Source organism: Anomaloglossus baeobatrachus, chromosome 12, assembly GCF_048569485.1.
Source record: "Anomaloglossus baeobatrachus isolate aAnoBae1 chromosome 12, aAnoBae1.hap1, whole genome shotgun sequence".
Taxonomy (NCBI): Eukaryota; Metazoa; Chordata; class Amphibia; order Anura; family Aromobatidae; genus Anomaloglossus; species Anomaloglossus baeobatrachus.
In genome coordinates, this window is record NC_134364.1 from 106,477,928 (window position 1) to 106,502,331 (window position 24,404).

The 24,404-nt window shown below is 41.7% G+C and overlaps 1 protein-coding gene across 1 annotated transcript; it reads left to right on the forward strand.

Moving 5' to 3' along the window:
• Nucleotides 1–324: 324 nt before the first annotated feature.
• On the forward strand, nucleotides 325–24,010 carry LOC142257637 (olfactory receptor 10A7-like). Its single transcript, XM_075329774.1, has 3 exons — nucleotides 325–519; nucleotides 15,228–16,160; nucleotides 23,942–24,010. The coding sequence occupies exons 1-3, from the start codon at nucleotides 325–327 to the stop codon at nucleotides 24,008–24,010; spliced, it is 1,197 nt and encodes a 398-aa protein (XP_075185889.1).
• Nucleotides 24,011–24,404: the final 394 nt, after the last annotated feature.

Sequence of the window (24,404 nt, forward strand, 5' to 3'; positions counted from 1 at the left end):
GTGCTCAGGAGAATAAAATATACATATAGCAAAAAACTCCAGCACTCTTGAGGAGTGAAATTGAATTTAGCTTTATTAGCAGGTAATTATCAGTAATTCAGTTTAATTCAGTTAACGTTTCGGCTCATGCCTATTGAATTATGTACAAGGTACTGATTTTGTCCATTTTTTTCTTTGTATGTAAATTTCAGTTTGTGAAGAAGGCATGAGCCGAAACGTTAACTGAATTAAACTGAATTACTGATAATTACCTGCTAATAAAGCTAAATTCAATTTCACTCCTCCAGAGTGCCGGAGGTTTCCATCAGGGGGCACTGAAGCAGAATGAAGATTGAACTCCAAAAAGTCCATGCCCGAGTAAAAGGGAAGTCAGCAAGCCTAAGTCTAAACCAGAAAGTCACGTCTGAACAGGGGAGTGAGCAAGCTGTAAACAAGTGGAAACACGAGGGTCAGGAGCCAAGAAGTCACATCAAAAGCCAAATAGGGGAAGCAGAGCCATGGTCAGGAAACATTACCATGGTCAGAGGCCAAGTTTAGTAAGTACAAAGGAGGGAGAGGGAACCGAGACACAGAACAAGACCGGGGTCAGGGAAACAGGGCAGACAAACAGTAAAAGGAAAAGAGAGGCCAGGGAGTGGTAAGCTGGGTAGTGGGATGGATATTGGCTAAAGCCTGCTTTACACCTTTCAATTTCGCTTACAATATCGTATGCGATGTGGCCCGCCCCCATCGTATGTGCGGCACGTTCAATTTTTTGACCGTGCCGCACAATCGTTTAAAATCTGTCACACGTACTTACCCGTCCATACGACCTCGCTGTGGGCGGCGAACATCCACTTCCTGGAGTGGGAGGGACGTTCGGCGTCACAGCAACGTCACGCGGCAGCCGGCCAATAGAAGCGGAGGGGCGGAGATGAGCGGTACGTAAACATCCCGCCCACCTCCTTCCTTCCTCACTGTCGGCGGGAGCCACGGACGGAGGTAAGCTGTCGTTCAATGTTCCCGGGGTGTCACACACTGCGATGTGTGCTGCTTCGGGAACATTGCACTACCGCACATTCAATTTTTGAGAAATGAACGACGTGCATGCGATGAACGGATTTTCATTCATTCAATCGCAATTGCACGGAGGTTTTACACGCTACAATCATACTTACGATGCCGGATGTGCGTCACATACGACGTGACCCCGCCGACACATCGTAAGATTTATTGTAGCGTGTAAAGCACCCTTAACTCACAAGAATCAGTTTTGCATGCTGCAGAGCAGGAGCTATTACTGGCAGCGTTTCGGAGGTCTCCACACCATAATAAAGTGTCTGAGTATCAGAAAGAGGCAAAACAGAACAGACCCATCCCATTTGACTTAACTTTGTCAGAGCCAGGCTACAGTCATGACATTCTTTATTTACACTGACCCTTTCACTTTAGAGTAGTAATTTGCGGACTCGGACTGTAAAAATCCTAATCCATGTGGTTTGAAAGTATCCCAGGCCTGCAGTTCTCAGGAAATTCTGGCTAATGATCAGGGTCCAGCTACTCAGAAAATAAAATAAAGGAAAAGTAAGAATCAAGCAAGCGTGCTATACTTACCGTGTCTCTGGCACAGCTGTAACTACTTCCAAGCCACTCACTCTTCTTCCGAGGCTGCTCATTATTAATCAGCCATATTCACTGCTTCCTCCACCCACTTGCAGTCCTGGTGTCTGGATTAGTTGCAGTCAGATGCACCCCCACACTGTGTGACAGTGTCTGACTGCTTGAGATCACAGACCCTGTCTGTGGGTCACTATCGTGATATAAAATAAATAAAAAAATTGTCGTAGGGTACTCCTATAATATGATGTCCAGTACAGATAAAGAGTACGGCTACAGGATTCAGCCCCGAGCCTTGTGCTTATCTTGGCTGTGTATCAAAATAAGAGGAACCACATGCAGCCTTTTTATAAATTATTTAAATAATTTTAAAAAACATCATATGGTCCCACCATTTTTGATACCCAGCAATGATAAAGCTTGATAGCTTGGAGCTGGTATTCTCAGACTGAGGAGACCCATGCTTATTTGGCCCCAAGCCTAAAAATAACAGCCTGCAGCCATCCAGGATTAAAGCATCCATTAGATGTGACAGTCTTGGAACTTTACCAGGCTCATCCCAATTGTGCTGGTACGGTGCCATTTAGAGTAATAAGGGGTTAATAACAGCCCACAGCTGCCACTATCCCTAGATTAGTAATGGGAGGCATCTAAGAGACTCGCCATCACTAATCTGTAAATAAAAAGAAATAAACACAAACACTAAAAAAAATTGAAATAAAATTCAAAAAAAACCTCTTTCACCAATTTATTTATAAGATATTTATATTTCTGAATGACAAATTTAAAAAGGTTATCCAAAATTAGCAAATTATCCCCGATCCACAGGATCACCAGAGATCCTTCTGCTGAGATGACCAGTAATCCCCAAAATGGGATTTTTAAATGCCCTGTTAGATTGAAGCAGTGGCCATACACATATATCTTCAAGAAACAAAAATTAGAGTTTGATCTCACACATCTGGGGTTACCTTTAGAATTCCAGTGGCTGTAGGAAGGCAGCTCCGGTCTGTCATGTAAGGCAAAGTATAAGGAGGTGCACGCTCCTGAGACAGCTCACGTCCTAGGCACTTTCACATGTAGAAAAGAAAGAGTAGTCCCACTTTAGCATCTGTATAAAACTTTGGCTTTATTTCAAAACAGGATGTGCATTAAAATAGCAGTGGCAAAGCCGTATGCGGGCTCCCTCAAGATGATAGCTGGTTTGCATCAAGTGCTTCTATGGGTCAAACCCGTAGAAGCACTTGATAGTGCGAAACGGCCGTCATCCTGGGGGAGTGAGCATATGGCTTCACCATTGATATATTAATGCACATCCTGTTTTGAAATAAAGCCAAAGTTTTATACATACATGTGTATTGCCTGCACATTCATTGACTATGAATCTTCAGGTGTCCCTTAAAAAATAATGCCCCCACTCTGTTATAAATGGACATTTATGTTCCTCTTTCTTGAGATAGATGGTGGTTCACAATGATGTGGCCAAACAGTACTGTACAGTCACGTGTGGTATTGCCACATTCAGGATAAATTGTGTAACACATTATGGGGCCTTTTCTATCTTTTCACCTTGTGAAAATTGTAAATATGGAGTTAGAACAACATTTTAGTTGTAAAAATGTAATTATTTTTTCTTCACTGCCCAATAGTATAACATTTTGTGACACACCTTTGGTGTCAATATTCTCACAGAATTCATTGAGGGGTACAGTTTATAAAATGGGGTCACTTGTGGGGGATTTCTCTCACTTCAGGGGCTCTGCCAATGTGACAAGACACCCGCAAACCATTCCAACTAAACATTAACATAAATATAGCTCTCTTTCCCTTCATCACTTTGTACTGTGCCTCAAAAGTAGTTTTCGACCACATATGGGGTATCAGCATTATAAGATATAATTGTACAACTAATTTTATGATCCATTTTGTCCTTTATCCCATGTGAAAATGACAATTTGGGGGTTAAAGCAACATTTTTGTGGTTAAAAATGTTATACAATTCTGTGAAGCAGCTGGGGGTTCAAGGTGTTCACCAAACATCTAGATATCTTCCCTGAAGTGCCTAGATTCCAAAATGGGGTCACTTGTGGAGGAGCTCTACTTTTTAGGCATCTCAGGGGCTTTCCAAACGCGACATTGCATCAGGTAAAGATTCCAGCTAATTTTGCATTTAAAAAGCTAAATGGCGGTGCTTGTCATCCGAGCCCTGCCGTACACTAAAACAGAATATTTCCATAAAATGTGAGATATTAGCGTACTCAGGAGAAATTGCACAACAAAGTTTTATGGTGCGTTTTCTCCCATTACCCTTGAGAAAAAAGCTGTCTGGTTGAAATAACAATTTTGTGGTAAAAATATATTTATTAATTTTTGCGGCTCAACATTTGGAAATTCTATGAAGCATCTGGAGATTCAAGGTGCTCACTAAACATTTAGATAAATTCCTTGTGGGGTTTTGTTTCCAAATTGAGGTTATTTGTGGGGCCTATCAATGGCTCTCTAAATGCGACATCACATCTTATAAAGATTCCAGCTATTTTTTTATTCAAAAATGCTGCTCGTTTCCTTCCGAGCTCTGCTATGCACATAACTAGTAGTTTTACGCCACATGTGGGGTATCAGTCTACTCAGAAGAAATTGCACAACAAACTGAATGGTGCATTTTCTCGTTACCCTTGTCACAATGCAAAATTCAAATCAAAAGTAACATTTTTGTGGGAAAAAGTAAAATTTTTATTTTTTTATTTATTCCTTCCGCATTTCATTAGTCCCTGTGGAGGACCTAAAAGATTAACAAACTTCTTAGATGTCATTTTGAACAGTTTGGGGGGTGCAGTTTTTAGAATGGTGTCACTTCTGGGTATTTTCTGTCATTTAGGCCCCTAAAAGTCACCTCAAATGTGATGTGGTCCTTAAAAAAAAATATTTTGTAATTTTGTTGGAAAAATGAAAAATTGCTGATAAAATTTGAACCCTTCTAACTCGCTAACAAAAAAATTATGTTTAAAAAATTACGCTGATGTAAAGTAGACGTGGCAAATGTTTTATATTAACAATTTTGTGTGACATAACACAGATTTAATGGCATAAAAATTCAAAGTTCTGAAAAAAAATTCACCAAATTTCCAATATTTTCTCAAATAAATGCAAAAAGTATCAGAATAAATTTACAACAATCATAAAGTGCAATATGTCATGAAAAAACAATGTCAGAAACACTGAGATCTGTTAAGCGTTCCAGAGTTATAACCTCTCGAAGTAACACTGGTCAAATTGCAAAAATTGGCCTTGTTATTAAGATGGAAACCATGTTTAGGGATAAAGGGTTAAAGTTCGGGTTCAAACTCTTCTATAATGAAGACTAATGTTAACCACACAAGAAAAAAGGGAACTTTTCCATGATTATATCCTTTTGAAATTAACACAGTATTTTTCGAAGGTACAGTACTGTTTGAGGGCACATAGAGAATCCAATTAGTCTGTAATATGAACCATTGGGGACCCTTATTTTACCTCTCAGGTGTGTGCACTTAATATTGCTACATGCATGATCCCTTGATAATCCAAAAAGAGAGAGTTTTTTTTTACATTAGATTATATACACACATGGATAATATGAATGGTAACAAAAGAGCGCAGAAAAACGTCTAAAGAGATCAAAGGTGAACGTCAAGCTCAAGGAACATCAGTGTCAGATCGCACCATTCGTTGTTGTTTGAGCCAAAGTGGACTTCATGGGAGATGACCAAGGAGGACACCATTGTTGAAAAAAATCATAAAAAAGCCAGACTGGAATTTGCCAAACTATATGTTGACAAGCCATACAGCTTCTGGGAGAATGTCCTATGGACAGATGAGACAAAAATGGACAAGGGACATCAGCTCTATGTTCACAGATGGAAAAATGAAGCATATCAAGAAAAGAACACAATTCCAACTGTGAAACATAGAGGAGGCTCTGTTATATTCTGTGACTGTTTTGGTGCATCTGCCACAGAGTATCTTGAATATGTGCAGAAATCTCAATGACTATCAAGGGATTCTAGAGAGAAATGTGCTGCCCAGTGTCAGAAAGCTTGGTCTCAGTTGCAGGTCCTGCAAAAAGATAATGACTCAAAACACACAGCTAAAAACCACCCAAGACTATTCTGAAGTGACCTCTATGAGCCCTGACCTAAATCCTATTGAGCATCTTTGGAAAGAGCTGAAACATGCCATCTGGAAAAGGCAAACTTCAAACACCAGAAATTTAGAGCAGTTTGCTCTTGAGCATACCTGCTGAGAGGCGCAGAAGTCTCATTGACAGTTACAGGAATTGTTTGATTGCAGTGATTGCCTCAAAGGTTTGTGCAACAAAATATTAAGTTAAGGAGGAGGGGGAAGAGGAGGAGGAAGAGGAGGAGGAGGAGGAGGAGGGCGCAATCATTTCTGTCCAGGCCAATTTCATGAGTTTTATTTTTAAAAAAATTCTTTGGAAGCAGAAAAACAACAATGTCTGACTTTGATTTGTTCATTTTCATAGATTTTTTAAATGTATTACTTTTGTCAGATTCAAGTTATTTCTGTGACCATTGTGGTTACCTTTCATTATACGAGGGGGACCAACAATTTCGACCACGTGTGTAAATGGCCATACCAGAATTAATTTACCTTGATGCTGAAGGCATTGATTCCAGGGTCCTGCATCTTAGACTTTTTACAAGGAAAAGTCCAGCTCACCTGTTGTGATTCATTGGAGACCAGAAATTTTTGACTGTGCACGGACTAGATGGAGAAAGCCAACTCCAATCAGATAAGGACATCAATTTGTAGGATTGTCCAGCAAACAGGTCCAAAATTTAAAAGTAAAAATTTTTTTCTTTATTTCATCATAGATAAAATTCCATCATGTCAAGTACACAAAACATAGAGCAGGAGGACGCTTTTCAGATATCACATCCTTATTCTGCCTCTGGAGAAAGAATAAGGGTGTGATATCCGAAACGTGTCCTCCTGCTCTATGTTTTGGGTACTTGACATGATGGAATTTTATCTATGATGAAATAAAGAAAAAAAAAATTACTTTTAAATTTTGGACCTGTTTGCTGGACAATCTTATAAATTTATCATCTTAGACTTTTTAACCACTTTTCTATCTGCAATATATGAATACTAATGGACCACCATCATAAAACAAATACGTTTCAGTTAACATCACATAATTGTTTTATTACTTCTTTGTTAGTTCTTATTTCTAATTGTCAAAGCTCATAGGAAAATATTCCCAGCCGGCATTAGTTCCTGAAAAATTTCCAATGCCCACACATTATAAAAGAAGTGGCTCTTTGTTGACTGTGATCTCAGCTTTTATTCATCCATGTCCTACAAACAGTACAGGAAGATAATGCTTTGGGGCTAAGCAATATTATCTTCATTTAATCATGGGAAATAAATCAGAGGTAAATTTAATTTTTCTTCTCATATATGTCTGTGTATCGCGATTTTAGCTACAAATTTAGCCAAGGATTTTACCATTTGTATTTCCAAAGATAAAATGACCTACTTAATCCAGAAGAAGTAAGTGGAAGAATGTTATATTAATTTAGTTGCATTTGAATTGAAATCTGTTATGTGTCACTTAATTGCACTGCAAATTTCCAATGTGTAAAACTTAGAACTAAAGAATAAAAAAAAATTAACAAAACACAATGAAATACTAAATACTTAAATAAGCATAAAGCGCATTAATAGGGGTGTTCTACTAAAATTGAGCTCTGTATTAAAAATACAAACTGAGCATAAACCATATAATAAAGTAAATAATAGTAGTACAATTAAATAACATAGGGCACTTGGTTAACACTGTTTGATCAAAGAGCATAAAAGCTATTCCACCATAGATAGGTACCTTTTACGTTCCCCCTTAAGGAAGAGGCCAGTGATGTGCTAAAGGCCGCGAAACGTACGTCGGGCTCTCTCTTCTACCACCGGACATTGGTAATGCTCTCTGCACTAGGTGGTTAATGTTTCACTCATGCCTAAATTGTTTATGTTCTGGGTATGTCTTTTTGATCCCTCTATATCAGCAATATGTATGCTATATGAGCACTGATGTTGCTGGGCATTTTTTCTATAGGCAATTGGCACAATTTTGGGATCTTTAATAATTTACCTGGTATAAAATATATGTTTTCAAAGGCTCTATATATGAGTGTCTCCCATACTGGCATTGCCATGGTCTGTACCTGATACTAATAGTTCCTTGTCCTCTCCTTCTTCCTCCAATATCATCCCATGTTTTAACTGTGTTTTCCTGTTTGCACTATGCACTTAAGAATTTTCTAAATAAATATTGAATTTAGTTTAGCATTTTGCTCAAGCTTTCTTCTTTTGTTAATGTGCCTACTCTAGTAGTAAAACCTCACCTTGCATTAGAGACAGCAATGTGGATAAGGGCAGAGAAGTGCTGTGCTACTCTGTATATATGGAAGTGTTGTCCTGGCCTCTGAGCAGTCATGGACAAGTGGCTGTATTTGGAGCACTGTACTTCTCTTCCCTTATTCACATTGATGACACTGATGCAAGTTAAGGTTTTCACTCTTTTATGACCTATCCTGTTGCTGGTACCTCACATGTCCCTGACTTTGATGCTGGTTTCACATGCTGAGACCACAACTTTTCCTGCACATACATTGGCTGATCTGATCAGCTGACACCTGCCTCTAACAGCCGTTGGTGGATCAAAGATCCACCCACTGCTGTTAGCAAGTTAAATTCCACTATCAGTCTCTGACAGCAGGATTTAACGTGCGCCAGTGGGGAGCGCACCATTCACCGCGCCTATCTGCATCCTGTGATGAGATGGTGGAGCGCTGATGAGATGCCATAACAGCCTCGGGTCAGCTGAGGAGGTGTCTATCATGGCGCTCTTTCTGTAAATGCCAGCTACAAGAAACATTCATAGGAGATCAGCATTTGTATTGTACAGAGCGGTGCTAATGCTGATCCTGCTCTGTATGTGTAGCGCCCCTGACCTGGTCAGGCACCACTGAATACTGCACCTATGCTGGGACTGTACTTCCAGGTAATCCTAATGGCCGGAATGAGGTCTGTACGCACAGACACATAGCAACCAGGTCTCCAACCCAATTAGATGGGACCCTTGGGCAGTCCCTAGAGGGGTATGGCCTTCAATTCTTGTCAATGGGTGTAATGGAGGGCCTGGGAGCTAAAATGCAGAGGCTGAATGGAAAGGAGTGGAGTGAGCCAGTCTGGTAGTGGAGAGCGGCGGTTGCTAGGAGACGCAGATGCGCGCTCACACTAGTCAGACCCTGCGCATGGAGTAGCCGATAGCGGGGGAGAACGGTTACCGAGTCAGTCACTCAGTCAGAGAGGACGGGGGCTGCCGGTGACTGGGCACGTACGGGGAACAGGTCCCTAGAGCAGACTTCAGTTTTAACTATCTGATAAATCTGCCGGTGAGGGGAATTTCAAGTACCTCACCAACCACACAGAGTCCGAGCCTCAGCAGCAACACAGGGACCCATAAGGAGACAGAGCCAGAAGCCATCCCACCTGGTCCACACTGCCGTCAAACGGTCCAAAAAGGGGAGAAAAGGCAGTTGTGACTCCCTGGATAGACCCCACGGTACTTCAAGTCAGGGGTTATCCAAACACAGAAGTGCTAGGAAGGCGAGCTATCCTGTTAACCCCAGACTGGTCTGAAAGAGCCCTTGTTCTTACCTGGTTTATTGCAGCATCGCCTGGTTTACCTCACAATAACAACTAAAGTGAGTAAAAATGAGTTGAAAGACTTTCTGGACTGAGACTGAATTATTCTGGAACCCATTGTTCTTCACACCTGAGCCCCTGGGGCCAGCCTCACTCACAGGAGGCCACACCACCAGACTGCAGGCTCCATCAGCCCCAGACACTCGTTAAAACTGCAGTGGCGGTCACCCATATCCTTGACCGCAAACCGTGAGTGGCATCACGATAATAAAAACTAACTTACCTGTTGCCATATATACAGAAAAAGGTCCTGTGGCATCCCTGAAGCTGGAGCGACATCGCTGGGGCAACACATATGGCAAAAGCAATATGATATTTAAAGCTTCAAGTTCTCTAAGGGGACTGGTAAATACAATAAAAAGTTAGAAATTTTTTTTGGAAATATGTAAAAAAATAAAACCCACACAAAAGTTAAAATCAATCCATAAAAAATAGACATTTGGTATTACAGAGCTCAAAAATGTCCAATCTGTCAAAATATAAAATAAAATATTCAGATCCATAAACAGCGTAACAGAAAAAAAAATAAAACTCCAGAATTATATATTTTTTTGGCCGCCGCAACAATACAAATAAAATGCAATGAGAGGCGTTTAAAACATCGTATCTACCCAAAAGTGGTATCAGTAAAAACATCAGTTCAGACCGCAAAAAATAAGTCATCACCCAGTCCCAAAACATGAAAATGTTACCTGTCTCGGAAAATGGCGCCAAAATGCAATTTGCTTTTACAAACTTCTGAACTTTATTCACCAATTAAATGAAAGAAAAACTATTCATGTTTGGTATCTACAAACTCGTACTGACCCGGAGAATCATAATGCCACTCAGTTTTCCCATATAGTTAACAGGGTAAATAAAAAAAAAAAAACACAATTGTGGAATTGCACTTATTTTTTGTAATTTCACCGCAGTTGGAATTTTTTTTCCCCATATTCTAGTACACTATATGGTAAAATTAATTGTTTCATTCAACAAAAAAATAAGCCCTTATACTGTTACGTTGATAGAAAAACAAAAAAAGTTATGGCTCCTGCATTTATTGGAGGAAAAAATGAAAACAAAAAAATTGAAAATTGACAGGTGATACTAGATACTAGAATAGGACCATCCCTATGGGTACACCTCGTCGTGGTGGGATGGCTTTTAAACTATTTTTATCAAACAGTGTTAACCAAGTGCCCTATATTATTTATATGTGCTACTATTATTTACTTATTTACATTATTATAGGGTATATGCTCATTTTATGTTTTTCTCTCATTTTTTGTTTGTGAAATAGCCACAGTGTGAACCTGCTCCTATTATACATATACCAACTTATTCTCTGGCTCATTTTTTTCTTCTTTTTTTTTATGAGTTCTATATTGTACAACAACAAAATATATCTAATCTACACATATGGCGACCAAGAAAATCTGAATAATTTGATAATTCAGTTTTTCAAAATATTTCTGAATTTTTAAGAATTCTAAATGTTTTATTAAGTTTCAAAATTGAAAAAAAAAATCTCCATAATGGCAAATCATTTAAACCCTCTTATAAATCCACAATAGTGTTTTTTTAATTAGTAAATTTGTCAGAAAATGTTGTAAATTAAATACCCCTAATCTAGTATTGTTTTTAATGTTTTAAAAAAAGTCTATAATCTATTTATTATTGTTCAGACAGAAAAGGAAAACTAACATGCCAAAGCTTGAAACTAAAATAACAAAAAAGCAAAAAATATGCTGCATTTTTTTAAGTGTTTAGCATATCAGAATGGCCATTCTCATACCTGCCCAGTAGCCACATCACAGTATTCTCATTATTCTGTGTCCTATTCTATATTACTACTTCTTTTTGGGTTTAAAAACATACATTTGGGAAAAGATAAAATAATATATTCAGATTTATATTTAAATTATATAAATTTATGAAACCTAGAAACTGTAACTCCAATGAAAGTACAAAGGTATATGAAAAAAGGGGATACAGGGAAAGAAAGGACCACAAGAATTGTCAATATTGAATACAAAATGATTTTATTAAGCACAGGGTGATACTTTCATTGGGTTATATTTTCTAGGTTTCATTGCTTGTGGACCTTTCCGGTTCTGGAAAGTTTTTTTAGGTTATGTTATATAAATTTATATTTATAAATATATTATAAATATAAATTATATATAAATTATAAATGTATATATTTACATAAATTATTTAAATTATATTATTATTATATTATATATCTATAGTGCAGACCAAAAGTTCAAAGCTCATTCAAAGAGTTTTCTTTATTTTCATGACTCTAAAAATTGTGGATTCATATTAAAGGCATGAAAATTATGAATTAAAACATGTGGAATAAATACTTAAAAAAGTGTGAAAAAGCTGAAAATATGTTTTGTATTATAGGTTCTTCAAAGTAGCCGCCTTTCTTTTGCTTTGATTACTGCTTTGCACACTCTTGGCATTCTCTTGATGAGCTTCAAGAAGTAGTCACCGGAAATGGTTTTCCAATAGTCTTGAAGGAGTTCCCAGAGATGCTTAGCACTTGTTGGCCCTTTTGCCTTCACTCTGTGGTCCAGCTCACCCCAAACCATCTCGATTGGGTTCAGGTCTGGTGACTGTGCAGGCCATGTCATCTGGCGTAGCACCCCATCACTCTCCTAAGTCAAATAGCCCTTACACAGCCTGGAGGTGTGTTTGGGGTCATTGTCCTGTTGAAAAATAAATGATGGTCCAACTAAACGCAAACCGGATGGAATAGCACGCCGCTGCAAGATGCTGTGGTAGCCATGCTGGTTCAGTACGCCTTCAATTTTGAATAAATCCCCAACAGTGTCATCATAAATGCACCCCCACACGTCACACCTTCTCCTCCATGCTTCACGGTGGGAACCAGCCATGTAGAGTCCATCCGTTCAACTTCTCTACAAAAACACGGTGGTTGGATCCAAAGATCTCAAATTTGGACTCATCAGACCAAAGCACACATTTCCACTGGTCTAATGTCCATTCCTTGTGTTCTTTAGCCCAAACAAGTCTCTTTAGCTTGTTGCCTGTCCTTAGCAGTGGTTTCCTAGCAGCTATTTTACCATGAAGGCCTGCTGCACAAAATCTCCTCTTAATAGTTGTTCTAGAGATGAGAAGGTGTGTCCAAACGTTTGGTCTGTGCTGTATATATATACATATATATATATATATATATATATATATATATATATATATAATAAATTATAGGATAAAAACACCTGTGGTTAATGGGAGAGGGGGGCCTGGAAGTGCGGTCAGTCAAATGGACATAATCTACACACATTATATACAGACAGAAAAGGAATACTTACATGCCAAAGCTTGAAACAAAAAAAAAAACAAAAAAAAAACCCAAAAAAGCACATGCATCATTTTTTTTATTGTACTACATGTTAAACACATTTGATTTTCAGATATAATTGTTGCTAGTTTGTAGATTTTGTTTGGAACTATTCTGGAAAATTGAACTAAATGTAACTACTTTGCTATTCATTATTGCCTTTTAAGTTTGTTTAAGGCCCCTTTCACACTTCCGTGTCTCCGGTACGTGTTTGGTCCATTTCCTCATGTGCCGGAGACACGGGCACACGTAGACCCATTAAAATCAATGGGTCTGTGCTCACGTGCAAGTTTTGCCATTGACCGTGTGTCCATGTAGAGCTTATGTGTGCCCGTGTGCTCCACACATAGAAATGTCCATTTTTCTCCGGTATCACGGGTGTTTTACGAACCGCACACGGACCACATGGTTGTGATCCGTGTGACACTCATCGGAGAAAACACACATGTCTGTGAATTAAAAGGAATTTCTATACTCAACTTCTCCAGCACTGCTGTTTCTGCCGCTGCTGTCACTTGCTTTTCCGACCCCCGCTCATTATGCTCATCGCATATTCACTCAGAAGCAGCAGCAGCGGGGTGTTGGCAGGGCCAGAGACTGTAAATCAGAACCACGGACAGCAACGCCAGGGACGGGTGAGCAGAAAGTTCCCGTTTTCCGTGTGTTATCATGGATAGCACATGGAGAACACACGTGTGCCATAAACACGGCAAACAGAGGGCAATACGCACCTTTGACACGACCGTGAAAAACATGCGTGATTTTCATGGACGTGTGAAAGAGACCTAGGACAGATTTTTTTTTTTTTATTCTCCCTCAAATTTATTACTCACAGGGGCCATTTTAAAGAATTTTTCATTAAAACATAGCAACTAATACTGTAAGACAAAAGAAGATAGTCATAATAGAAAAGATGAGATAAGGCCTATATCTTTACTAAATACCTTCTTATAATGTGCCTGTCGTTTTTCAGAATAGGCTAAACTGTGTTTACATCATAGATAACAGTAATTCTGACCATTTTATGATGTGTCTTACATTTTTTATCATTTTTCCTCTCTACAGGCTCTATCTTCACTGTCTTTGAGCTAGTGGGTAGAGACTTACTGCTATGATGTCTCACATGCACAGCACACAGAAAGAGATGAATTCCTATTCTGGTATCTCTGGAGCAGAACGATAGAAGCATTGAAGATGTTATACAGCAGTTATGAGCTGTGGGATATAATTTCAGTATTGATGTGAAATATATTTGCTAGAAGCTGCAGCATGATCTGCCTGTGTCTCCTCACTTCACTTCAGATAAACTGTCAGGTAGTCTAAAACATCTGTGATCTGCCAGTCAACTTTTCTTTAACTATGAAATTGTTGTGAATACGTTTTCCAGTTTGGGGCTCCCCCTTGTGATCAGTGCTGGTGGTGCAGTTGATGTGTGGAATGAAAGTCACACACCTGCAGAGGACTGGCAATCAGGGTCAGATTGGGCTATTTAACTTAGTAGCTTTCTCTTGTTACTTGCCAATGGTCAATTGCTCCTGTGTGTTAAGGACATTCTGTAACCAGCTCAGCTCACTTCCAGAACTCCTCTCAGATAAGTGGTCTTTTTATACCTTTGCGGTTTGTTTTCCACTTTCTTGTTGTTTTTTCAGCTTTGATACTGATGCATGATTCCTTTTTTGTCTGTGTGTAATTCGTGGTGGAATGGGATCATTTCCTGCTGGGAGTGTCTCTATACTTAGCTCCATGATTCTGCAAGGTTTGTGCTTGTCATGCTCATGCTTGGTATTAATTCAGTCCCTTATCAGTATTAGTGTTTTTGGATCCCAGTAACATCTGAGTGCTGGTACAGTGGGGGAGAGGTTGTGTGACCTCAGGATTTTTCCATATCAGTAGTGCTGGTATATATTAGAGTTTTTACGGCTGCAGACAGTTGCTCTTTCCTATCCTATCCTATAAAGATAGTTTGGCCCTCACCTTTGCTGAAATCTGTCTTTTCTGGCTTTGTATTGTGTTTTTCAATATCACCGTACCCTTTACATGTGGGGGGCTATCTATCTATCTTTGGGGACTACTCCGAGGCAGATTAGCTTTTTTATATTTCTATCTGTGAGATTATTTAGTTCTCCGGCTTTGTCGAGGTGTCCAGGTCATCGTAGGCTCGTCCCACAGCAACTGTTAGTTGTGTGTCAGGATTAGGTCTGCAGTCCGTTAAGTTTCCAGCTACCCTGTTACCTTGTTGGGATTCCACATTTTTTGATCCTCCTCGGTCCCTGAATCATAACAGTATTTATTTGAGCTGTTTTTCAGAATGAGTGATGAGTTCAGGAGGAGAGAGGCAGGGAGCGGGTAAAAGAAATGGCTCATAGGAGGAGAAAAATATTTTTTGGGGGGTGAAAACATATATTTTACAGTTCATTCTTTGTCAAATGTTTATACTATGCCAGTAACTATGTAATATAAGGCTAGTTACTAATATTTGAAATGTGTAATTTTCTATGTTCTGTAGGTATTACTTTTATACAAAACCCACAAATTCAACAAGACCTTGGTGACGGAATTCATTCTTCTGGCCTTTTCCGAAATACAACATTTACAGATTTTACTTTTTATATTTGTCCTATTGGCATTTATATCTTGTCTTATGGGGAACAGCGTCATCCTTGTCTTAGTAAGATATGAGCTTACTCTTCATACACCAATGTATTTTTTCATTAGCAACTTTGCACTTCTAGAAATAATATTTGTCTGTGTCACCATTCCTAAACTTCTAGCTAATTTAATGGAAGATAGTCAAAAGATATCATTTACCGGATGCTTCGCCCAGTTGTATACATTTAATTCTCTGGGAGTCGTGGAATGTTATCTTCTAGCAGTTATGGCTTTTGATCGGGATTTAGCCATTAGCAAACCCTTACACTATTCCAGGATAATGAACCAGACTCGATGCATTGAACTTGCCATTGCCCCGTGGATTATTGGATTTTTCATCGCTGCTATACCTACTACATTTACAGTCAAACTGGAGTTTTGTGGCCCCAATGAAGTCAACCATTTCTTCTGTGATCTGGCTCCAATGCAAAACATAGCATGTTCTAATCCATTAGTGAGCAACTTGGTCACAAGTTCAACAGCTATATTTGCCACCGTGGTGCCATTCTTGATTATTTTAGGATTCTACATTCATATCATAGTCATCATCTCAAAAATTAAAAGCACTGGTGGCAAGCAGAAAGCCTTCTCCACCTGCTCATCCCACCTCATTGTAGCCTGTTTGTTCTACTTCTCAGCCATTGTTGTTTATGTTAGACCCAAAGGCAGCCAACATGACAAATTCCTTGCCCTTACGTACACAGTCATTATCCCATTCCTAAATCCATTTATTTATACCTTAAGGAACAGCAATGTCAAAGCAGCTCTAAGAAAATCCAAGCTAGTAAAAGTCCTTGGTCAAGTTAAGACACATTCGGCAAGACCAGTCTAGATGTTTTTAGACTGAAGAACTCACGTACAAGAGGCTTAGTTGTTTGAGTCAAAGGATATTTCTGCTGTAAAAGCACAATACAATATATGTATCTTTTTATTGAATTTTCGGGGTCTCCAGTAAAAAAAAATGATAAAATATTTTTTCATCAAATTGTCATTATTTATGTATAAAAGTATATCTTCAGTCCTTTTACCAAAAATCATAAAACTCTCTAAATTCAAATTTGCAGACTACATCAAATTTTCCCCAAAAACTTGATTTGCTGCAAAAAAATTCAATACTGTAAAGTTATTTACTTAATCCCTACTAAAATACAAATGGGAAGTAGTAAGGGAGAGTTGGAACCTTGCTTGGCCTTAAGAGGAGAGATGAGCGAACCTTCAGTCTCAAAGCTCAGGGTTTGGGCTTGGAAAATGATGTGAAAATCCCCGTAGTGAGTATCGCGCTATGCTAGGTGTCTGAGTGATGCACAGCATTGTGCGTGCTGCAGGAAGTGCATGTTAAACTCAAATTTGACTTAAGATGTTTTGTTCTCGGAAAAATGTAAAAAAAATTGCACGGCGAACTCACCTCCGGAAATGTTTTGCTTTTAGCCTACAGCAAAACGCTTCCGGAGATGGGTGGGTGGTGTTTTGATTTTTTTTTCTTTTTTTCCATGAACAAAACATCTTAGAACATAGAATGTAAGTCAACTTTGAGCCGATCACACACCTAGCACAGCGCGATACTCACCATGGGGGTTTTCATGTCATTTCCAAGCCTGAACCCCGAGCCTCAAGGCTGAAGGTTCGCTCATCTCTACTTAAGAGTCTACACTTCTCAGAAGAGAGTGACTTACCCATTGACTCTGGAGATGGAAAATGACTCTGCCATATGAACCGTGCTCCACTGCAAACCAGTGGTCTAAGATGTTGCAGGTACTGACCGCCACAGTATATATTATGTAAATCTATAAGATATAAACACTGTAGTAACATTTCCTGCATTTCAATGCAAAAAAAAATCCTGCTCTCTGATGCTTAAGCAATGTGGGAAATGGTACCATGCAAGTTTTCTTTTTTTGGGGGGAGGGGAACTGTGAATCTAGTTTAATAGTGTTCAAAGTCACATCAAAACACACATTTCAGTAAGTTTGACTCAAACGTTTTCCTTCACAAATCGATCCACTCATGATGATTGATGAGAGAGCACTCCCATGCTCCGGTGCGCAGTTGTCACAAACCGAGCTGCGGCGTCTTCTCGGATGCCTCCTGGGACGATTTCCCCAAATGCTGGCCTCCTTCAGTTCGCTTCCTTGAGTCTCAGGTACTGACCCAAACATCTAGGTGTTTTCAGCCTAAGTCCTGGGTTGTGCCTTCTGAGCATGCTCAGCCTGATAGTCTCAATTCTGAGACAAAGTCAGTGGTTCAGGCTTCTGAGCATGCTCAGGCATTTAGTGCATCAGGTGTCCAGATGACGTGGCACAATGCTATTGGCCGTTGGGACATCACAGATGACGTGCGCGATCCTATTGGCCTTGTGACATCACAGATGATGTGGAACAATTCCATTGGCCACAGTGACGTCATCAGTAGAGTTGAGCGCGGATCGTGGTTCGTGGTTCTCCAGTTCTAGGTTCGAGTGATTTTGGGGCATGTTCTAGATCGAACTAGAACTCGAGCTTTTTGCAAAAGCTCGATAGTTCTAGAAACGTTCGAGAACGGTTCTAGCAGCAAAAAACCAGCTAAATCCTAGCTTGGTTTCTGCTGTAATAGTGTAAGTCACTCTGTGAATCAAACTATTATCACATTTCAGTGTATAGTGTGCGTGAACAGCGCCTTCAGATCACTGCTGTTTCTATAATGGCGATCGCCATTTTTTTTTTTTTTTTCTTGTCTTCCCTCCCTAAGCGCGCGCGTCTTGTGGGGCGGGCCAGCATGTCAGCCAATCCCAGACACACACACAGCTAAGTGGACTTTTAGCCAGAGAAGCAACGGCATGTGTGATAGGATGTCCATGTCACATGTCCCTGCATTATAAAAACGGACATTTTCCTCCAGGACGCCATTATCTCTTCTGCGTCTTTGGTGTCAGACATCACTGTCGCAGCTCCGTCTTGAGTCCTATCGCTGATACAGCTGTATGCGCTCCATACACAGCGCTGGACAGCATAGGGAGAGCACTTTCTAGCAGTCCTTTTAAGGGCTCAAACCGGCAGGGTCAGAGTTAAGGTGACAGGTCCTGAAAACAGCGCCAGCGTCTGTGTAGCCAAGGTCAGGGATTTCCTCCCTGCATTTCCCTATTAGGAGGGATAGAAAGGCAGGCTTCCATTCCTCTATCCAGAGCCCCAAAATCCTGGCACTGTACCCTCCTGTCCTCTGCACACTCCAACTCATAACTAAGCCATTATACTAGCAAACAGTCAGTGTACTTAGTGGCATCCTATACGTGGCTATTGGACTTTGCTATAGTCACACTAGTGCAAAGACATTTGCAGAGCGCGTCTGCCTGCATTGCACACTCCAACTCATTATAACTAAGCCATTATACTAGCAAACACTCAGTGTACCTAGTGGCATCCTAAACGTGGCTATTGGACTTTTGTCTATTCACACTAATGTAAAGATATTTGCAGCACGTCTGCCTGCATGGCACACTCCACCTTTATTTAACTAAGCCATTATACTAGCAAACACTCAGTGTACCTAGTGGCATCCTAAACGTGGCTATTGGACTTTTGTCTACTCAAACTAGTGGAAAGATATTTGCAGCACGTCTGCCTGCATTGCACACTCCACCTTTTTTTAACTAAGCCATTATACTAGCAAACAGTCAGTGTACCTAGTGGCATCCTAAACGTGGCTATTGGACTTTTGTCTATTCACACTATTGTAAAGATATTTGCAGCATGTCTGCCTGCATTGCACACTCCAACTCATTATAACTAAGCCATTAGACTAGCAAACAGTCAGTGTACCTAGTGGCATCCTAAACGTGGCTATTGGACTTTTGTCTATTCACACTATTGTAAAGATATTTGCAGCAAGTCTGCCTGCATTGCACACTCCACCTTTTTTAACTAAGCCATTATACTAGCAAACAGTCAGTGTACCTAGTGGCATCCTAAACGTGGCTATTGGACTTTTGTCTACTCAAACTAGTGGAAAGATATTTGCAGCACGTCTGCCTGCATTGCACACTCCAACTCATTATAACTAAGCCATTATACTAGCAAACAGTCAGTGTACCTAGTGGCATCCTAAACGTGGCTATTGGACTTCTGTATAGTCCCACTAGTGCAAATCTATGTGCAGCACCTCTGCATGACACCCTCCTGCTCTGTTTTTAATGAGCTATAATGATAGCAAAAAATACTGCCATTTTGTGGCATCATAGAACTGGCTGTTGTATTCCATTAGTGTCCCACTGGTGACAAGCTATTTCTAGCACCTCTACATGACACCCTCGTGCACATTTTGCTACGCTAATTTTATAGCAAACTCATGGAATTCATTGCTGCATTTCATAATTCGGAGGGATAGAAAGTCAGGCTTCCTTTAGCTTTTCCTTCTGTTCATAGACAGCATCTCCAAGAGCAATTTCCCCTCCACGTCTAAGTGTGGAGAGGCAGCTAGTGCGCATGCGTGTGCCGATTTACCCCAGCTGCAGCCTAATTACAGTGTTTCGCCTAGTGAGTATCCTCAGCCTGACTGTGTTATTCCTGACGCTAAGTCTTCATTTCGGGATACAGCGCATGCTCCCACACTAAGTGTGAAAAGCCTCTTTGCACAGGTGCTTGCATTCCGTGCCGGGTCTAAGTCCTGTTTTGTGCCTAGACACCATGCTAAAGCTGATAGTCTTTTTTCAGAGACTGTATTTCATGCTACTGAGCATGCTCAGGAACTTACTGCATCAGAGACTAGGTCCGGTAATGAACTCTTGGGCCCTGCCCCTGATGTGGGGGTCCCATATAGACCACAGGGCATCAGCTGTCCTCCCAAATGGCTTGCAGAGGCCCACCCCTATGACTTGTCACCGCATTATTGATGGTCAGACGATGACTGGTGAGGTGTTTGGGTCATGGCAGCCATGAGGTCATCATTGAAGTTGCGGTTCCAAATAGGACGCTACTTATGCCACTCATGACGTGTCACTTTACTTTTGTCTCCAGGAGGTGCATTGTGGTTCACCCTGGTTTGGGGCGGACCCAGGTTATAAAAGGGGCTGGAGCCAACAAGGAGGTGCGCAGTCTTCTATTATGCTACGAAAGAGCACACCTCCATGTGTTGAACCCATTGCGGCTTTAGGCCAGAGGTAGGCAGGGATAGGGCGTCGATGCAGGCCACCACCACAGTTGGTAACGCAGAACGGTTAAGACCAGCTCCTGTCCTACCAGTCCTGCTTGTGCAGCCCAGTGGCATTAACAGGCCTGCTGCTGCTGATGCGCCTGCTGTCCATAGGTGTGGCCCCTACGCACACGGTCAGCGTACTCAATGGCCCCTGTGTGGTTAACAGGGAGTTCCTGGGCTGGGTGGGCATGTGGACCCTGTGACGCTAACAGGGCTCCCAGTCTCCAGATCCGAATGGCGTCTAACTCGGTTCAGGATACTATTAGTTTCATAGCCACACAGCTCTGTATCCTCCACCAAACCTTCCAGTTGCCAACCTCTCCTTTTCCATCTGGGAGCACGGTGGACACTGACTGCTGAAGGTGATATATACCTTTCTCTTTCTTTTCTTATTAATTTACGTTATATAGCGGTAACATAGTATATACCACTTTATCCAAATCTGCCAGTCCCACTGTAACAGATGGTGTTTCTTCAGCAAATGTTACTGTTGCTTAACCACCAAATCCACGGACCAAAACTTATTTCCCCTTTCCAACACACCTGTTCCCCTTTCCACCAGCATCTGTCCTTTTTCAACTCATTTTGGTATATGAACAAAAGTGCAACTCTGCAGGGACACCGTACTCAACGCCATCTCAGCACAGCAGCCAGCCCTCGGTCCCTCAGATGTGGACAAGTAAAAGACCATTTCCTCCTATCCATGACAAAGCGTTGAGATTCACTCTGTGCAGCACTGGTGTTTAGTGGGAAAGTAGATCTAAGATTGCGTACCACATTCTGCAGATACTCCTGTATACGTGCGTCCATTTCTATGGCACGAATTATTTTGCCAAATTTTGTCTTGTACCGGGGATGTAACAGTGTGGCAACCCAGTATTCTGGATTACTTTGAATTCGTACAATCCGAGGGTCATGTTGTAGGTAGTGCAGCAAGAAGCCGCTGATGTGTCTTGTGCATCCAGGAGGACCAAGTCCTTGGTGTGTTGGTGGCAGAGAGGTGAGAATCGTGCCTCCTTCCTCTGCCCTCTCACCACAACCTCGCACAACCGAAATGTGAGCAAGCTCTCACTCATCTGCTGAGTCTTCCATGCCCATCGCAAGTTCGTCCTCCATTTTTTCATTGGCTCCTGCACCTTCCTCAACACTTTTTGCTGATACTATGCACCCTTGTTAATCACTCTCCCTCACCATGACTGCCGCCTAGGTGCCGCTGACCATCTGGACCTCGTAGATCTTGTTATCCCTTCCGCATATGACTCCTCCTGTACTTCCTCCCCTTCCTCTTGTCCCAACACCTGACTCCGAATAATAATTACAGTGCGCTCCATCATGTAGATGACCAGAATTGTCACGCTGAGAATGACATTGCCAGTGCTAAACATCTTCGTCGACATTTGTAAACTGTGTAGCAGGGTGCATAGGTCCTTGATCTGACACCACTCCAGCAGCGTGATCTGCACCACCTCTGGATCAAGTTAGGCCAGGCTATATGTCATAACGTATTGCAGCAGGGTTCGGCGGTGCTGCCACACACGCTGCAACATGTGCAGATTCAAATTCCTGCGTGTGGGCACATCGCAGTTCAGGCGTTTAACCAGCAGACCTAAAGACTTCTGTTGCGACGAAAGTTGTTGAGCTGCTGTGTGCGCACGATGGAAGTGAGCACATAGCGAGCGTGCACGCTGCACAAGGCCATGTAGGCCGTGATGGTGTTTTAAAAATTGATGGAGAATTAGGTTCAACACGTGAGCCATACAAGGCACGTGTGTCACATTGCCCTGCTGATGGCCCGCAGCCAGGTTTGCATCATTGCCGCACACGGCTGTTAAGTCACCAACGGAGTCCGCTCCGTCAATTTGTACTCCGGTCGCCAGGTGACAACGTGTTCCTTTCATGAATAGTGCTGATGATGGGAGAGGAGTCGATGCCAGCGGCGCAGGTGGACGCGGGTTATGCTCACACACTGGGCTGCATTACCTTGACAGATGCAGAATCTCTGGCTGAATGTAGCTGGTGGGTATCTCACAGATGAAATACCATCATTCAGCTACAACCAATGGGAAGACACCACACCCTTTTTTATGCCCATCCTGTCTGCAGACCACTGCCAGACATAGCTATGAACCTCTGGTTAATTTTACCCCCAGTTCAGTTTTATGATTTTGTGTGCTTGTTACCTGACTACTTTTCCTGCTTGCTGTTTATGTACCTTGTTGGCCGATCCGCATTTCACCTCTGCTTGTTTTCTGATTAAGTCCTGCCCGTCCCATTCTGTTCCTGTTCCTCAATTAATGTTTTGACCCTGCCTGACTACTATTCTCTGGAAATGCAGCCTTCCACAGGTATTAATCACCTTGGGCCCTGTGTAATTCCTAATCCCTGTATAGGGGTTAAAGGGTTTCAGGGTTCTAGGGGTCCTACTTGGTGAGTGGCTTCCCTCTAGCCTATCATTAACAGCCCATCTGAGTGTGTGGATCAAGGAAGGCGTTACACCGTGCTCTCTGCAGAAGGCCATGTGGGCCAGGATAGTGCTTTAAAAATTGCTGGACAACCAGGTTCAACACGTGAACCACACAAGCCATGTGTGTCACATTGTCACAGCAAAGGGCCGCACCCATGTTTGCATCATTGTCGCACCCGGCCTTCCCTGGCTGCTGGTTGAGTGGAGACAACCATTGATGAAACTCGGTCTCCAGAGCTAACCGTCCACAACTTCTCAGCGGTGTGACTCACATTTCCCATACATTTCAAAGTAAACCTTTGACCGCCTGATGGCATTGAGCTCTGCTGCCAGCATAGTAAGGAGGTGTGTGGTATTCCTTGTGCGCAGTTACAAGGAAGGGTGGCCTGACCACACAGGGTTTGCGCCAAGGTGGAGGACCCACACGAGGTTGAAGAGGCAGAAGCAGTGTATTAACTTCTACATACAGAAGAAGGATTGAAACAACTCGTGGGGACGGCAAGACTTGTACAGCAGACCCTTCTCCATCTCTCACCATAGTTTGCCAGTGCCCAGTCAGTGACATGTAATGACCCTGTCTATGCTTACTGGTCCAAGTATCTGTGTTGAAATGCACCCTGTCGCACACAGAGTTTCTCAAGGAAGTGGTGATGTTGTGTGCGACATGCTGGTGTAGCGCGGGCATGCTGTTCTTGGAGAAGCAGTGGTGATTGGGCATCTTGTACTGGATCACAGCGACAGACATAAGGTCTCTAAAATCCTGTGTGTCCACTAGGCGGGAAGGCAGCATTTCGGTAGCCAACAGCTTACAGAGGGATAGAGTCAACCTCTTAGCTTTGTCATGGGTCGCAGGAAGTGGCCTTTTATTTGACCACATCTGAGGGACAGAGATCTGGCTGCTGTGTGTAGACGGTGTTGAGTAGGGTGTCCCTGGAAAAATGCAGGTTTGTGAGGAAAGTGCAGGCGGAGACATGATGTTGCCTTCATCCAACGTTGGTGCCATCAATGTCTGAGAGAGCTGTACACACGTACTTGTTTCCCCTTCCAAACCAACTGACGACCTACCAAGCAAATTGCCTGTTGCGGTTAAAGTGGTGGAAGTTGTTGGTGGAAAAACAGGTGTGACAGCTGTCCCCACAGTCCTAGAAGATGACGAGCGCGCGGATGCACTGGAAGGGGCAGGCGGTGGATGGTTCGCTCCGCTAGGCCGCATTGCAGCACGGTGAGCTTCCCACCGGGCCATATGATATTTATTCATGTGACGATTCATGGAAGAAGTTGTCAAACTGCTGAGGTTTTGACCTCTACTAAGAGAACCATGACAAATTTTACAGATCACATAATTTGGGCGATCTTTTTCTATGTCAAAAAAGGACCAGGCTAGGCAAGGCTTAGAGGCCATGCGAC

What these genes read in the sequence shown, in the direction of transcription:
- LOC142257637 (XM_075329774.1), top strand. Translation starts at nt 325, where the DNA reads ATGAAGATTGAACTCCAAAAAGTCCATGCCCGAGTAAAAGGGAAGTCA. An exon ending in GGTCAGGAAACATTACCATG is followed by an intron (nt 520 to 15,227) that starts GTCAGAGGCCAA and finishes TATGTTCTGTAG; the next exon opens with GTATTACTTTTATACAAAAC. An exon ending in GAAAATCCAAGCTAGTAAAA is followed by an intron (nt 16,161 to 23,941) that starts GTCCTTGGTCAA and finishes GGAAAAATGCAG; the next exon opens with GTTTGTGAGGAAAGTGCAGG.